Source organism: Podarcis liolepis (genome assembly GCF_965112155.1).
Source record: "Podarcis liolepis genome assembly, chromosome: 5".
Lineage (NCBI taxonomy): Eukaryota > Metazoa > Chordata > Lepidosauria > Squamata > Lacertidae > Podarcis > Podarcis liolepis.
This window is the reverse complement of record NC_139556.1, coordinates 19353412-19368845: the sequence shown is the minus strand read 5'-3', so window position 1 is coordinate 19368845 and position 15434 is coordinate 19353412. Positions and strand designations below refer to the sequence as shown.

The window sequence follows — 15434 nt, the reverse complement described above, 5'->3', positions numbered from 1 at the left end:
TCAAACAGCCGACCTTCTGATCGGCAAGTCCTAGGCTCTGTGGCAGCACGAAACGACTGCCCCAAGAGTAGTACTCCACTCAAAAGATCTCGCTAAGCCATGGCCAAACTCAAGAAATCCCCAGATTGGACATTTAACTGCTTCAGCAAACTGGAGTCATAGCAAATGCTCCAGAACGCCGAAGAGAAAGGGCACCTGGAACAACAGGCAGCTTTTTTTAAAGCAAAATTAAGGCGGACCTCAGCCCTCCCTATCAATAACTTCAACATATCTGGAGGCACAAGTATGTGTGTGTATTTGTTTTATTCATAATTTTCGAATTGCCTTGGGATACCAAAAGTATTTCTAGTTAAGGTGATTTTAACAAAACCGTTGACCTTACTTTTCAGAACATCCACTGATCCATTCTGTTATTTCAATGGCTATTATCACGTGTTAAAAGAAACATAACATGCACACATGTGTACAGGTTTTCATAAAGTCTATTTCATTATTTGTGGGTAGCGCATTCAACAGTTAAATACATTTAAATAATGTATTATGTAGTGACTGCACTAATGCAGAATTGAGAACTAGATAGGTAACCAATTTAACTAAAAACCAGCTAACAAGTAACTGCCTAAATACTCTGAATACAGCTCTTGTTCTAGGCCATCCGTCTGAGTAGGAAAAAAAGCCCCCCCGGGTCACACTGGAAATACATTTTTAAGGCCATATTCTTCTGATATCCCATTTCCTGCGGCAGCTTTCTTCACACCTCTTAAGCCTCCAATTCTAGGCCAAGACCAAGTTTGTGTCCACCAGCATTGATGTTCTTCCCATCGATTAGGGCAGACAGAGTGAGCTTCACACCTGCAGATCAATAGAACCAAAGGGTTTTAGAGAAAGCAAGGTCCACTGAACACATCAGTTGCTGCTAACATTTTTCAGTGCTCAAAGGTAGTAAATTATATTGAAACACACATGGATGCCGACGCCAGTGGGATTAGAAGCATCAAGCTTCACACAAAGGTGCCTACGTACCAGTTAAGTTGCAGAGACACTTAAAAAGGAATGTTTCAAACTTTCATACTGAATGCAAGTAAGTCCTTTTTGAAGAGGCAAGCTCTGCTACTCTGAGAACTGTCAACTTTTTTTTTGCAATTCATCTTTATTGTTTTTAACAAAAATGCTTTCTTAACGTAAAATCACAGTACTGTATAAAGTTTCAGTTTCTTGTTAATGTGCATGTGTTTCTAAATCATAATAAAGAAAAACAAAGATATATTCTTACTCATTCAACACATTAATATTCTAATTACTTCTGACTTCCCTCCCCTTCTTACTTGGGTCCTTTAAGAGTTCTTGGTTGAATGCGTATCATAATAAATCTAGTTTATTGGTTACCATTTTTTCACTACTTTTTGATGATTCTCATTACAAGAGTTAATCTAAACCAGTCAAAAAATTTAATTCTCCGCAGTGGTCTTTCAAGTATTGTTTAAATATATTCCAGTCTTTATTAAATTTTTGTTTCACTTGATCCCTTATCTGTCCTGTCAGTTTATCCATCTTGGTGCATTCCATTAGTTTAATCAGCCAATCTTTTTTTGATGGTATCATCTCATTTTTCCAATTCTGTGCTGCCATGGTGGCATACATAAATACAGTGGTATCTCGGGTTAAGTACTTAATTCGTTCCGGAGGTCCGTACTTTACCTGAAGCACCACTTTAGCTAATGGGGCCTCCTGCTGCTGCCGTGCCGCTGCAGCACGATTTCCGTTCTCATCCTGAAGCAAAGTTCTTAACCTGAAGCACTATTTCTGGGTTAGCGGAGTCTGTAACCTGAACTGTATGTAACCTGAAGCGTATGTAACCCAAGGTACCACTGTAATTTCTTTAAATTTCTAGGAATCTCCCTCCCAATAATCCCTAAAAGAAATGCCTCAGGTTTTTTGGGAAATGAATTTTTGAACATCTTTTTCAACTTGTTACAGACTAAATCCCAAAATTCCCTCATTCTTTTACAAGACCACCAGACATGGTACATTGATCCCTCCACCTGCTTACATTTCCAACATCGGTCTGAATTATTTTTGTACATTATCGCTAATTTCCTCGGTGTTAAATACTAGCGACAGAAAGTCTTCCTGTAGTTTTCTGTAATAGAATAACATGCTCTGAACTTAATTTTTGCCATTCTGAGAGTTGTATCTTATGACCTAGATCTCTTGCCCATTTTACCATGGCTGATTTTACCTCCTCGTCCTTCACTGACCATTCTAATAAGATTTTATACATTTTGGACAGTGTTTTCTCATCGTTATATATCAAGTCTCTTTCGAACCTTGAATGGAGAACTGCCAACTTCCAAGAGCATGTTAACAACAGACTCCAGCCGTTAACCTGAATATTAAGCAAAACCTTCAATATCTCTCACATTCTTATCAAAATTATTTACCTGGCCTCAGGGTCTGGGTGTACCCAACTCCAACTAGACTAGAGTTGTTCACTTTTGCCTGCAAAACAATGAGAAGCAAGATGACATTTTTATCAATCCTTTGTGTGTCACAATATGTTGTGCCCTAATTTTAACATCCCTTTGCCCTGCTCCAAAGAATATAGTGCCCAACTAGAGCAAGAAGGCAGCACCCGCAACCGGAGTGTAATCTAGCATAAGCTTTCTTCAACTGCTTTTTCAACTCATGATGACCAGGCTTCAAATAATCTCTCTCTCATCCCCTCGCCATGGCAACACCAAACCCGGGGCTTCCTCCCCAAGGATGAGTGAGGTGGGCAGGATGAGTACAGGCCCCAGAAGCTTGCAAATTGGCTTTAGCAATGCAATTTCCGTGTGCAAGTAATGATGAATGCAACTCCGCTTCCTCACTCTGGCACCAAGCTGGAGTGAGAACACAAGAGCACAGAGCCTTGTCTTTGTACACAACTGGGCTGCTGGAGTTGCAACGGCCCAGTCGCAGCAGACAAACACCCCTGCTGCCCCTCTCCAGAGGAGAATGAATAAGCCATGTTGCATCATCTCTGTTTCTGCCAAGCAGTTAAAACTTACACTGTCCAGCAAGTACAGAGGAAGAGAGAGGCAGCATGCTTCTGCAGCCCTTCTCTAGCTCAGAACTGGGTGACAGATTCACACTTCTGCTTGTCCCTGACCTTCTCCTGCATTCCAGTGATGTTATCACGAGACCAGGGACATGACGCACAGGAGCAGGAGCATGTCCTGACAACCAGACATTTTTTGTTGGCTACCAAGGGCTGCCAGAATTTGTAGGCAGAAGATAATCACTAGTCCTCAGGACTGTTCCAACCAGGAGATCTATGCAACTTGGGTTTTCTTCCCTTCCCTTTGCTTTAAAGCCTGTTTCTACTATGACACAGCTTCCTATTTTGTCATGCACAATGAAAATAAGAGATGGGTTAGTATTTACATACTGCCATCTATGTATGTGAGTCTTAGCAAAGAATGAGGCCACAGGTCAAAGGAATCCATTACAGCCATACCAGGCAAAAGCCTCAGAAGCAGTGCTACTCACTACAATATTGGACTGTTATAATCTCCATCAAATATTTGTAAAGCACTTTAAACATGCAGTAGGAGGCTTTATACTGTTTTATCTTTACAACCATGTCCTTCAGGTCATTTATTCCTAATTTTACTGATAGGAGTAAAAGATAATGGCACACCTAGAGTTAAATTTACAGCTCAAAGCACAGCTGTGGGAAACCTTACCCCAATGCAATCAAGTCCCTGCTATGTAATTAGACCTCATTTCCATTCATGAGTGAACCTTACCAGAATTCTTAGAACATACAGCCATACCTTGGAAGTCGAACAGAATCCGTTCTGCAAGTCCGTTCAACTTCTGAAACATTCGACTTCCAAAGCGCAGCTTCTGATTGGCTGCAGGAAGCTCCTGCAGCCAGTCGGAAGCTACAGAAGCTCCATTGGACTTGGCGTCCAAAAGAACATTCAAAAACGATAACATTCATTTCTGGGTTTTGATTGTTCGGGAGCCAGAACATTCGACTCCCAAAGCGTTCAGGAGCCAAGCTACGACTGTACACAGCATTTTCTGCTACACACAAAGCAATTCATCTGTGTAAACTTACAAAACAGGGGTGGGAATGACCCTGCCCCTCAGAAACTCCAAATAGATGCTGCCCATCAATGTGGATGATACTGAGGTAGACAAATTATCTGTCCTTGCACAAGGCGGTTTCGGTTATGTTCTTAACCATTTTGCCGGGCTAGATCTCACTTGGAGAAAGTGGTGCTACTGAGAGCCCACACTGTTTCATTCAGACTACGAAGCCATTAAGAAAAGTTGTTCATGCCAAAGTTGGAGTTAGGCAGCTCACAAAGGTAAACTCAGGCACGAACAAAGGCCAGTTGGGAGGTGCTCATTCAAGCTATGATGGGGAGGGGGGCTTCTCATAGTAAGGGACATAGAAGTTTCCTATGTATAGTTTTGTGGACCAAGACAGCTATGGCATTTTCTTCTATAGATCTACTTACGGAAATAGAAGCGGTAGGATCCAACAGGTACTTTGCTGCAATTCCAAAACGAGTGCTATTGCTGCCTGCTGCCCAGTTAAGGTTTACAGCAGTCTCAAGGTTGTCGCTGACTTTTTGGTAAATTGAGCCACCAAACTCCGACCCATCGTTGCTGAAAAATATTTTTGAAATGTTTTTTTTTATTCAAGTGATAAAATAAAGAAAAGATTCAAATGAAGAAGAGCATTGAGGGTTCCCCATGACATAGGAAGTGACTGCATTTGAGGGTGGTGGTGGGAGATAAAAAACCCTGGCTCACCCTACAGAAAGTGCAAACATAATACAAAATGCAAACATTTAGGCAGTCTTCCATTTCCCTCTGAAAGGCATGATAGTAACTTGTGACCCTGAAGTCACACTGGCAAGAATAATAGATTTCGTCAAGTTTTTCCTTTGCAGTCGTTATGTTTATGAAAGTGCTGTGAGAAGTGGCTTAAGACACTGCTGGTAAGCAAAAGGCTACAACGATGGTAAGCTACAACAGATTTTTTTGCTCTGCATGAATATCCAGTACTCCTCTACCTCACCAAATACCCTGTGGTGCATTAGGGTTCCAGGCCTGATTGATCTATGCACTAACTGCCAACTGAACTAAAAGGTAAAAAAGGTAAAGGACCCCTGGATGGTTAAGTCCACTCAAAGGTAACTATGGGGTTGCAACGCTCATCTCGCTTTCAGGCCGAGGGAGCCGGCATTTGTCCACAGACAGCTTTCCAGGCCATGTGGCCAGAATGACTAAACTGCTTCTGGCGCAATGGGACACAGTGACGAGTGCCAGAGCGCATGGAAATACCATTTACCTTCCCGCCGGAGCGGTACCTATTTATCTAATTGCACTCTGACGTGCTTTTAAACTGCTAGGTTGGCAGGAGCTGGGACAGAGCAACAGGAGCTCACCCTGTTGCGGGGATTTGAACCGCCAACCTTCTGATCAGCTTAACTAAACACTATTAATATATAACATAACTGCAAGTACTTGGCATTGATTTTTATGCAATTTTACACATTTTACTTACCTAGCAAAACTAAATTATATTAATTTAACCAAAATATATTTTGAATTTACAAGCCATGCTACAATTTTTTTTTAGCATCCCTCATTTTTGGAAATAGGAATTTGAAAACGCCAACACACTCTAATGCAGTATTTATCAATGAGAAACTGCAAGTTCTCATACCAATTTGTACTAGATCATATCCAGTTGAAGTTGTGTGAAATAAAACTACTCACTGGAGTTGGGAAGGTAGCCCGTTTTTTAAAAAAAATGCATGCATGAACTTTTTTAAAACAACTAATATACTTTAGAATAATGCTTTAAAAGTACTTCTGCTATTCTAGACCTTCAAAATTTATTTTGATAATTAATCACCCAGCAAAAAATCTATTCAGAATGTAGGCATATTCAGTGCTCCAACAATGAAATTATTTCCCTTAGTTTTCAAGATTTCTGGATACCTTCATTAACTGCAATCGTGTTAGCTTCTGATACTTACACATTGGTGTGCAACTGGAAGTCTCCAGTCTTGTATCCCACAGAGAAGTTATTCCTTGTCAACTTGGATTTGGCACTATCAAAGGTCATTTGGTAGCCGGCAAGCCAGCCCTCATAACCTAAGACAACTGTACCATGGATGGCAGGTCCAGCAAAATCAAAGTCAACATCACAACCGAGGTTTATACATTCACGCTTATAAGCAGATTTGATTTTGCCACTTTTCTTCCTGGAAAAAGAAATATGTAAGGAAAAAACCCGCTCTTCCCCTGGAATGCACAAGTTATACTGATTCTCATCTTAAGCAGATAAATTAAAGATGTCCACGTAGTCCAAAATGTGAGTATTCACTAGATCAAGAGCCACAGAGCCGACCTGTGGCTACAAGAAGGAGATCTGTATGTTTAAGGGGCAAGAGAGTTTGTAGAATGACTTTACTTGAAATTAGTAACTCAACTCTACAGTAGGAAACTTGTTCAGTATCAAAATCCTGGCACCTCTAGGTAGGGCAGGAAAATCACGGGGAGCTGCTGGTAGTTTGACCTATGGCCTCACTTGCTGTTAAGTGGTTCCACATTTTCTCAAATGACATAACTAGAAGCATATCATGGGGTAAAGGGAAATCAGTAAGTTTATTATATGCCACTCAAGTATACAAATATTTGCCTATCATTCTTCCCCATGAGTCAGGCAGAAGCCAAGCCTAAAACAATAACTCCTGCCCTTGCAGAGTAGATAAACCGATTCAGCAGTTTAAGTTGTTTTATTCAGAATTTAGGAATCAAGGCAGTTCAAACACAAGTTAATGGAGGCTTTCCCCACTTACCACTATCTAGTTGATAACAATATCTGCTACTACATTTTATGAAGAGAAGTCTGGATTCTGTGACACCAAGAACTAAAAAACAGCTTCACACTGTCTGCTCTGGTTGTAACTGGCATTTGGAGACAGAAAAGTGTCTTTTGCCAGGTCAGATGAATAGCCGTTACTGTACGTTTGGCTGGTTTTTCTCTGTCACATGTTTTTGGGATCATCTGCTTGAATTCACTGAGATTTTATAGAATTATTCCTTGAACCATAGGCATGAGGCACCATGTATCTGCCTGAGATGTATTATAAAATTAAGACATATTAAAATAAGTATTATGTGTGGTGTGAATTCATTTTGTATATTTGTGTTTTTTTGTTTTTAAAGACCACAGTATGTGTCCAGCCACTGAAGTCTTCTTCAGTAGCATTCATTAGCCCATCTCTCACTTTCAGTGTAATCTACGTGGAACGTGCCAAGACTTAAGAGGGAAAGAACTTACCCGGTGTTTGGTGAGAAAGTTGTGTCAAATGTCAACTTCAAACCTTTGGCAAGCTAGTTTAGAGAGGGGGAGAAAAGTTATGAATTAGCAGATGTAAAAAGTGACTACCACTTAACTTTTCAGCAAATCGAAATTCAATTACCTGATCTTCAATTGCCATTTCTGTTCCCAGAGTGTTATCCGTGTTCCATTTTTCTGTGAAAGTGACACCATACTCAGACCACTTGTATTTTGTCTCCAAGCTCCCATTCACTTTTCCTGTGTCTGTGTTTGATGAACCAGCTGTTGCGAACTCCTAGCAGGAGAATGCAGGTGGGAAGAAAAGGTTTAACAAACCGAAGGGGAATACAGAGAGGAGCAGTTACTACTATGACTATTATAATATCCCTTCTTTTTTCTTGAGAGGACTCAAGGCAGCTTACAGATAAAAATAAGAACTTGTTTTACCAAAAAACCCTGCAGCTTTCTGAAAGTTTCTGACGTAACTAATTGGACGGAATCACCTTCGAGTTTCAATGCCATTGACAATGACTTACTGAAATTCTGAAGAATCGGACAATCTGTATACCTCTGCTACAATTGCGATTATGCTCAAAGTGTCACTGCAACTTGTGTTATAAAAACCTCAAACAACACTCAGAGCAACTAGAAACTCCTGGTCCATTTATGACAAACTGGTCTGTAGCAAACTATGTGTTACTTCTTTAGGCAAAATTTGAAGAAAGCTCCACAAGTTCCAAATTTTACTATGAATACAGGGAAGAGGAAGGGTGAGGACAAAGTACACAAACCTGGTCATTCTTGTTTAACACGTTATGCCTGAAAGACCCTGGTGATCAAGCTACTTAATTATGGGGCCTGAGGTATTATTAACCTGTACTTTAAAAGGAATCACACAATGACCAAAAAGAAATGTAATTTCTCAGTTCAGGCAATTGTACAAACCATGATTTGGAAGATCAGAAAAAATGCTCCCTCCTTCATTACAGGGATCCAAATTGAGCATCTATTGTAATACTGTTAATATTGAAATTGTGGCTTGCAAACCCATCTGAAACTATAGCTTTGAGGTTAGCATGAGTTTGCCCAGCTTGGACTTCAGAACAAACGATGATTATTACAGATGAGAAAAGGGAGAGGCAAGGAGCTTGCAAGGGAAGGAAGAGAAATGAGTCCATGGCATATTCCCCATTCAGCTGTCACATCAGAACACTGCATGTTAAACAAGGTCAACTTAGTTTGCAATTAGACTAGAAAGATACCCTTAAAAGAAAAGAGAAAGAGGAAAGGAAAGGAAATAAAATCACTTTCTCCTTCATTTCTATGTGCTTGAAATCTTATGGGGGGAAAGCATGCAACATAATAATTTGGAATTGAATTTGTTTTGAACTGTTTTTAAGGTTGCATTTAAAATTGCTGAGACCTTCCCTGGGACATTAAGATAAAGGGAGGGTAAATAATAATAATGCCTCATGGAGACAAGTTTACCCCATGGCCTTTTGCTTGTTAAGAAGTTTTCACTGATTTTAATATTCTTGTCACCTTGGCACCATGTGATGAAGGGCAGATTACTACTACTACTACTGCTGCTGCTGCCTGGGGAGTGGAGAAAGGGAGTGTGGGAAGGCTGAGAAGGGTCTGGAGCACTCCCCACCACATTTCAGAGGTTATGAGCTACTGTTTAATATTACACCAAAATGCACTTACCACGCCACTTGCAGATTTCGTTTTCACATCCAATTTCACCAGACCAAAACCTTGACAGACAAAACTGGAATTACTACTGCCCTTTTATACAACATGCCAGTTTTTCAAGAAGTTAACACTATAGCCAAGCTTGAATACAATTCCAGGCAGAGTCGTAAGAAAACATTACGCTGCTCTCTTCCTGGTTGCATCGCTGTAACTGTAACAAAATTCTGATCTTAGGACATCTACATCTCTGATGAATGAGCACGGGCTCTTTCACTAAAGCACTGCTTTTATTTAACTACAGCGATAGTAAAGCATTCTATAACTGAAATGACCATCTACATGGATCTAATCAGTTTCTCTAGCAACATCAAGAAGAAAGTTCATTTCTTGCATATACTGCACATGCTCGTTCCCAGAACAGATGGGGGAAAGACTTTTAAAAACTGAAATATTGGAACAAGGACCCACCCCCAAAAGAATTCACACCAAGCTTTTAGTGGGAGCAAAAGCATTTTACAGAGGAGGCCCAGGACATGCTGCTTTCCAATGGGTTCCTGACCTACTCTAAAGCATCTTTGCCTACCTTAGGGAGCCAGGGACTGCATCTATCTCACCCCACACCCTTCTGAAAGATTCACTGTTGGACCAAAGAAAACTCAACAGACCTTTGCTGGACCAGAGCAATCTAAAAACCAATTTATGGCTTCCATGATCCCCTTGAAGTTTTGGCAATGCGGAATGAAATCATTTTGTTCTTTGCCAAAGCTCAGCAGAGCAGAACCCAATATTTACCTGGGAGATATTTACTTAGATGCACCCCACAGTAGTTAGTATGGAATATGAATATGTAAATGGTTTCATGAAAGCAGTCATTGCTCAATTTAGAACCCAGAAACAAGAAATCAATTCTCCTTGCATTCCCCCAGCAAGGCTCTCTCCTAGCAAGCTGTTTTGCCCGGGGGGGGGGGCATGCCCCATTTGCATTATACATTTAAAGCAATATCATAGTACCTTAAATAGTTATGGCTTTGCCCCCCCCACCCCCAAGAATGCCGCCGACTGCATTTGTTAAGTGTGCTAAGAGCTGATAGGAGTCCCCATTCCTCTTCTGAGCTAGTATACACAGAGTTCTATGGGAAGGGGACTCTAGTTAAGCCCCGCTGGGAACTGTAGCTCCTTGAGGAGACTGGGATTATCCTACAGTACCCAGGATTCTTTGGGGAATCCCTAACTGTTTCAAGTGGTTCATTTTTTCATTCATTCATTCATTTGGTTAATAAAACTTACTGTACAGCTTGATTGTAACAAAACAAAGTAAAACCAGCAACCTCAAAATGGTTTTAAGTGTTTCTTCTAATGTCAGTGAACATGCAATTCTGTGCTGACATTAGAAGAGAAACAGAGCAGAATCTCTGACACCGTTATAAAATGATACACAAATTAACACAAGAAAAAAAGCAGCAGCTCTTTCAGAATCCCCCTTTTCCCAGTACATTGTTTATTTCCACAAACCCAAAAATGCATCCATCAGTGCTTTCTGTTCAGGGGCATTCAACCCATCAGGTTCTCAGCTGCTGGTGAGTGAAATTTTTAACTACCTCAGGACCTTATCCCTTCCAATAACCTCACAAACTCCCACCCTGCTACTGGTGCCCTGCAAGGAAGAACCATCCCACAGTTTGAAAACTAAGGTTTCCCTCACTGGAAATCAGCTACCAGCACTAGTAGGGGGGAATATTGTTAATTCAACTCCCACCTCTTGCTCCTGTCAGAAAAAAAAACAGCACCCAGGGTAGACGGGTGAGTTCTCACTTTGCTATAACCATAGTAAATTCCCTTTGTGACATCTACGCATGTTTGAAAATCGTAGTGCTAAGGCCTATCGTAAGAAACTTTTGATCTGAGATACCTTCCAAGTGTTCCCTAAGAAGTATATTTAATACTTTTATTAGTCTCCCAATACAGTAGACTCCACTGTACTTGGCAGTGCCAATCTTTATATGTCCAAAGAGAAACTAAACAGTGAAAATATTCAGCAGCAAGTTACAGTTATGTCTAATGACACACCAAACATTCTGGTGATAAACATTCCACTTCTAGCAATAATTTGCCCAATAAAGTGGGGAAAAGGTGGAAGACAGCAACTATGTAGCATAGTTTGGGTTTGCTGAGGGCAGCAGCAAATGTTGTGTCCGCCTCCAAACAATACTATATTCTTTACAAATGTTTTCATACCAAATCCTTTGTTGAAGACGTCTCTGGCAGACTTGCCAAGGTCCGCATATGGTGGCGGGATAGCCATTGGAGCTAGGAAGACAAAATAATGGGAATGTTAGTACTGCAAGAACAAAATGTAAGCAGTAATTAGTTCTGTCTGCTGTGAAGTCAAATAACAATTCATAATGAGGTGGTTAGCCAGTACTGCTGCATATTTTTAAGTAATTTGACAAAAGGTGATATATTTAGTCCGGCAATGCAGTACTGTACTAAAAGGAATTGCAAAGTTAAGATGACAGACTAACATACCTCTAGATGATTTTAGGGGGGATCCGGGTGCACTTTGACAACAGCAAGGGCAAATATATACCAATATTTAAAATACATTATAACATGCAAACAATTGTTGGTGCATTTTACAAAATGCCTCCTCCCCCATTCCATGCATGAAAGTCCTACAAAGCAGATGTTCACATCCAATAATGCCAGGAGCCACTCAGTAACAGCTGCAAATCTATTCACATAGTGGAAGTAAAACCCAATATCCTCTTTACTTATTAAACTGTTCTGCCACAAATCTGTTTAAATCTGTAATACAGCTTTGCTCATGCAGAATATGGAGAATCCTGTGACAATTGAGGACAGACACATGCACACCCCATATTATACAAACTGCATGTAACATGTAAAAAAGGTAAAGGACCCCTGAACGGTTAAGTCCAGTCAAAGGCGACTCTGGGGTTGCGGTGCTCATCTCCCTTCAGGCCAAGGGAGCCGGTGTTTGTCCACAGACAGCTTTCCGGCTCATGTGGCCAGCATGACTAAACCGCTACTGGCGCATGGAGGACTGTGATGGAAGTCAGAGCACACGGAAACACCGTTTACCTTCCCGCCACAGCGGTACCTATTTACTCAAACTGGTGTGCTTTAGAACTGCTAGGTTGGCAGAAGCTGGGACAGAGCAACAGCAGCTTGCCACAATGCACGGATTTGAACCGCCAACTTTCCAATCGGCAAAACGTGTACCATGAATCAGACACCACATTTAACTTGCATATCACTGAACAAAATACTTGTTAAAACTTGGTTAACAGCATTTGTTATTAATATGTTCAAAATATTGACAGACAGATATAATGTTGTGAAGAGCTTCAGTTTCAGATTTCTGCATCTTTCATTTTGGGAGAAAGTTAGAATTCAATGAGTGGTTTGAACCAAACATCAATATGTAATATTTCCAAGTCAAAATGTATTAGTGCACATTTGAGGCATGAAGGATAACATTAGTACATTTTTGCATGTACTAATGTATAAAGAAATGTTTATCCTACAACAAAGGCCTGTGTTTCCATCTCTCTACTGTGCTGGGTATAAAAATATGACAAGAATGCAATAGTAATTATGTTTCACTTGTATATTAGAGAAATGCAGTTGTGTGGGTTTGTACTATCTAGTTTTGTCAACTGGGATAGCATGGGCTCAATGAAAGCCAGCTTCTCCTTTCCTATCCAGTAGGATCAGCAATTGAACCCCCGCCGCAGACCACCCATTTCTTCACCTCCCCTCAGCTGCCAATTCAGCTGGTGGTAGCTGAAGCAACTCACTTTGGGGGATAGGCAAGGTCCACTACCCTGCACTCTCAATGGGGCACTTCTGGGTAGCTCAGTCGGTAGAGCACGAGGCAAAGTTTTAATAGGCATTCTAAATATCACTTTCTCCCAATTTCAAAAAATGTTGACAATTTTATCAGAACATACATTTGCAAAGAAAAGGCACAAGGCCTGCCAATTTGAACAGTTAAGTGTTTAAGTCCCATTGAAACGAATGGGGGGGAATTCCAAGTCAATACCATTAAGAATAAGCTGCCAACCATGTAACAACTTCTTAATAATGAATTTTAGCAAGTAATTGCACTTCCTAATTCCAGTTATGTACTGAGCCCTAGGGACAGACGATCAAGGAGAGAAAATATTTGCAAAACCCTTGCTAAGAGCAGCCCAATGTATGATGATTAAACCACAAGTTATGAAGATTACATAATTATGCTGCACCTTTCCCTCAAGTTATTATTTCAAACACCTCCACACCCTTATCACAAAGCACATCCTCAAGGCTTTGCAAATATCTGCAACTCCCAACATATTAACATATTAAGCAGTCCAGGCAGACACACCCATAACAGACAGTAGAAATATTTCATTTAAACAGATATTTAAGCAGCTTAGCCACCTAGATTTCAAATACTTATTTTGACTTTTTCTGACTGTGGATTATATGGTGAGTTAGGTATTAGTCTCATCGTCAAAGCTCACTCTTACTGTAACTTATAAATCTGTTAGTTAGGTTACTTCAACATCCTTACTTCATCTCCCTACTTACGTCTTGGACGCTGACATGCTGGATTAAAAGACATAGCTATCTAGTCCAATTTAGAGAATCTATAAAATGGAAAATTACATTAAAAATAAATTACACAGATTTTAGAATTAAGAACTCTCGTGGTATTCAGATAACTCTCATGTCATGACTTTGGGGAGGGATGCTGCACACAAAGATAACAGAAAATTTCTGCAGTTTCCCTTCTGAACGGAAGTGTCCCTTTACTCATGGAGGCTGCCTCTGTCCCACATAAAGGAGATGACTTTGGGTGTGGCAGCTATTGGGGAGAAAGGAGGAGTGGTGGTGGTGGTGGAGAGAGAAGATAAAATAACTTTTTCCCCGCTACTGCAATGTGAATTCTTCCTTGCGGCCATCTTAGGGAGCAAGTCCTGACCCTTTCCCTGCATCTCCAGCCTAAGTACAGCCCACCAGAAAAGCACATCCTCCTCTCCTCTTTGCAAACGTCACAAAGCTACAAATAAAGGAAGAAGCAGATCTGAACCCGAAAACTAGGATCGAAAAGGGGAGTATAGGAGAATGCCAGCTCCTTTTTTTGCAAAGGGGACAGTTTGCAAACGGGAGCCAAGCCAAAAACTTGCAAGGGTGAACCATCCAGAAACTGCAGAGGAAAGGGAGAGGGAGCCACCTTGATGCTCAACTTAACTAGACGCCAAGGGTACTTGACCCCCAAACAATAAAGCAAGTGACATGTTGTCCGTATCTTTATTTTGGAATTATGTGGAAACTGTTCGATTCGCTTGTGCACTTTTTGAAGTTTTGTTTATTATTTACAATTGCTTTTATGTTTGTAGTTATGTGCTTTTCTTATATACGTTGTAAGCCGCCTTGAGGATAGTTTAAACTTCGGAAAGGCGGCATACAAACAAAATGATTGATTGATTGATTGAAAAAGCAAGCGAAGAGGAAAGCCCCAACAGGAAACTGGGGATAGTAGGGCCTGCGCCAGATACCTCACAAGGGGGAAAGGGAGGAGGAAGGGAAAGGGGGGAGGGGGGGGAAACACCCCACTCGGGATCCCCCCACCCACCCACGGAAAACCTTGACGGAAAGAGCGCGTGGAGAAACACCCCGAACAGAATAAATTCCCTATTAAGCCCCGCAGGAGGAATTTGAGGCCGAGCCAACCTCGCCGGGCTGTTGTTGCGGGGAAACGAGAGCGGGGAGAGATGCTTCCTTTTCAACTCCTTTCCTCTCCCGCGCCATCACCCCCGGGCAAAAGGAAACCCCCCACCCCACCCCGCGTTGTCATGGTAACCCCGCCACGGCCCTTACCTGCCCAGTCGGGGGGGAAAGGGACGTGCTTCTTTCCGAGACCCAGAGAGACCCGCGCGCGCCTCCGCCGCCCCTCCCTCTTCTACCCGCGTGAAGGCCGCGCTGGAGGGCGAAGTGAAGGAGACACCTCGCGCTCGCCGCCCGCCTGCGCGCAAGGACCCCCTCCGCGACTCGGGCGCGCAACGACAGACGGGCTGCCCGAGGCGGGCGCCTAAGTTGGAGCGGCCCCGGGGACGCTTACGGAGACGGGCCGGCGGCGAGCAAGCGAGCGCCGAGGAGACACTTGGCGGCAAAATGCAGAGGGAGGGATGCAGAGAGAGCGGGGACGGGCGCGGGGAGTCTCGCGGCCCACGCAGGCACTGGAGTAGACAGCCCTGCCGAGGAGATGCCGCGGGCCGGCAGGGTCCTCGGCTCGAGGAGGGAGGGGCGGAAGAGGGGCGGGGCTCCGGAGGGAGGAGAAGAGGGGCGGGCTGCGACGGGGCAGCCGAGCAGA

At 42.1% G+C, this 15434-nt stretch overlaps 1 protein-coding gene and 1 long non-coding RNA gene across 3 annotated transcripts in view; one reads left to right on the top strand and one right to left on the bottom strand.

The window, feature by feature from the left end:
* LOC310706628 overlaps nt 1-8675 on the top strand; it is a 24224-nt gene extending 15549 nt beyond the window's left edge. The window contains exon 3 of the long non-coding RNA XR_014525953.1: nt 7763-8675. This is a non-coding gene — a long non-coding RNA (uncharacterized lncRNA). The remainder of the gene's footprint in view (nt 1-7762) is intronic.
* Nucleotides 285-15434, bottom strand: VDAC2 (voltage dependent anion channel 2). Of its 2 annotated transcripts, XM_083502838.1 has the most exons (10): nt 14942-15434; nt 13649-13707; nt 11288-11359; nt 9065-9114; nt 7500-7652; nt 7358-7410; nt 6048-6275; nt 4515-4665; nt 2442-2499; nt 285-852 (listed from the first exon to the last, which is right to left on the bottom strand). In XM_083502838.1, exons 2-10 carry the CDS (start codon nt 13680-13682, stop codon nt 761-763), a joined length of 891 nt encoding a protein of 296 aa, XP_083358964.1. In that variant the 5' UTR covers nt 13683-13707; nt 14942-15434; the 3' UTR covers nt 285-760. The 2 variants fall into 2 exon arrangements, with proteins under 2 accessions (XP_083358964.1, XP_083358965.1); XM_083502839.1 differs by lacking the exon at nt 13649-13707 and having other exon boundaries at nt 14942-15383.

Coding starts and splice junctions, on each gene's coding strand:
- VDAC2 (XM_083502838.1), bottom strand. CDS start 13,682: ATGTCTTTTAATCCAGCATGTCAGCGTCCAAGAC. Junction 7,653..9,064: donor CGAAATCTGCAAGTGGCGTG/GTAAGTGCATTT, acceptor TTCTCCTGCTAG/GAGTTCGCAACAGCTGGTTC. Junction 2,500..4,514: donor ATCCTACCGCTTCTATTTCC/GTAAGTAGATCT, acceptor ATTGTTTTGCAG/GCAAAAGTGAACAACTCTAG.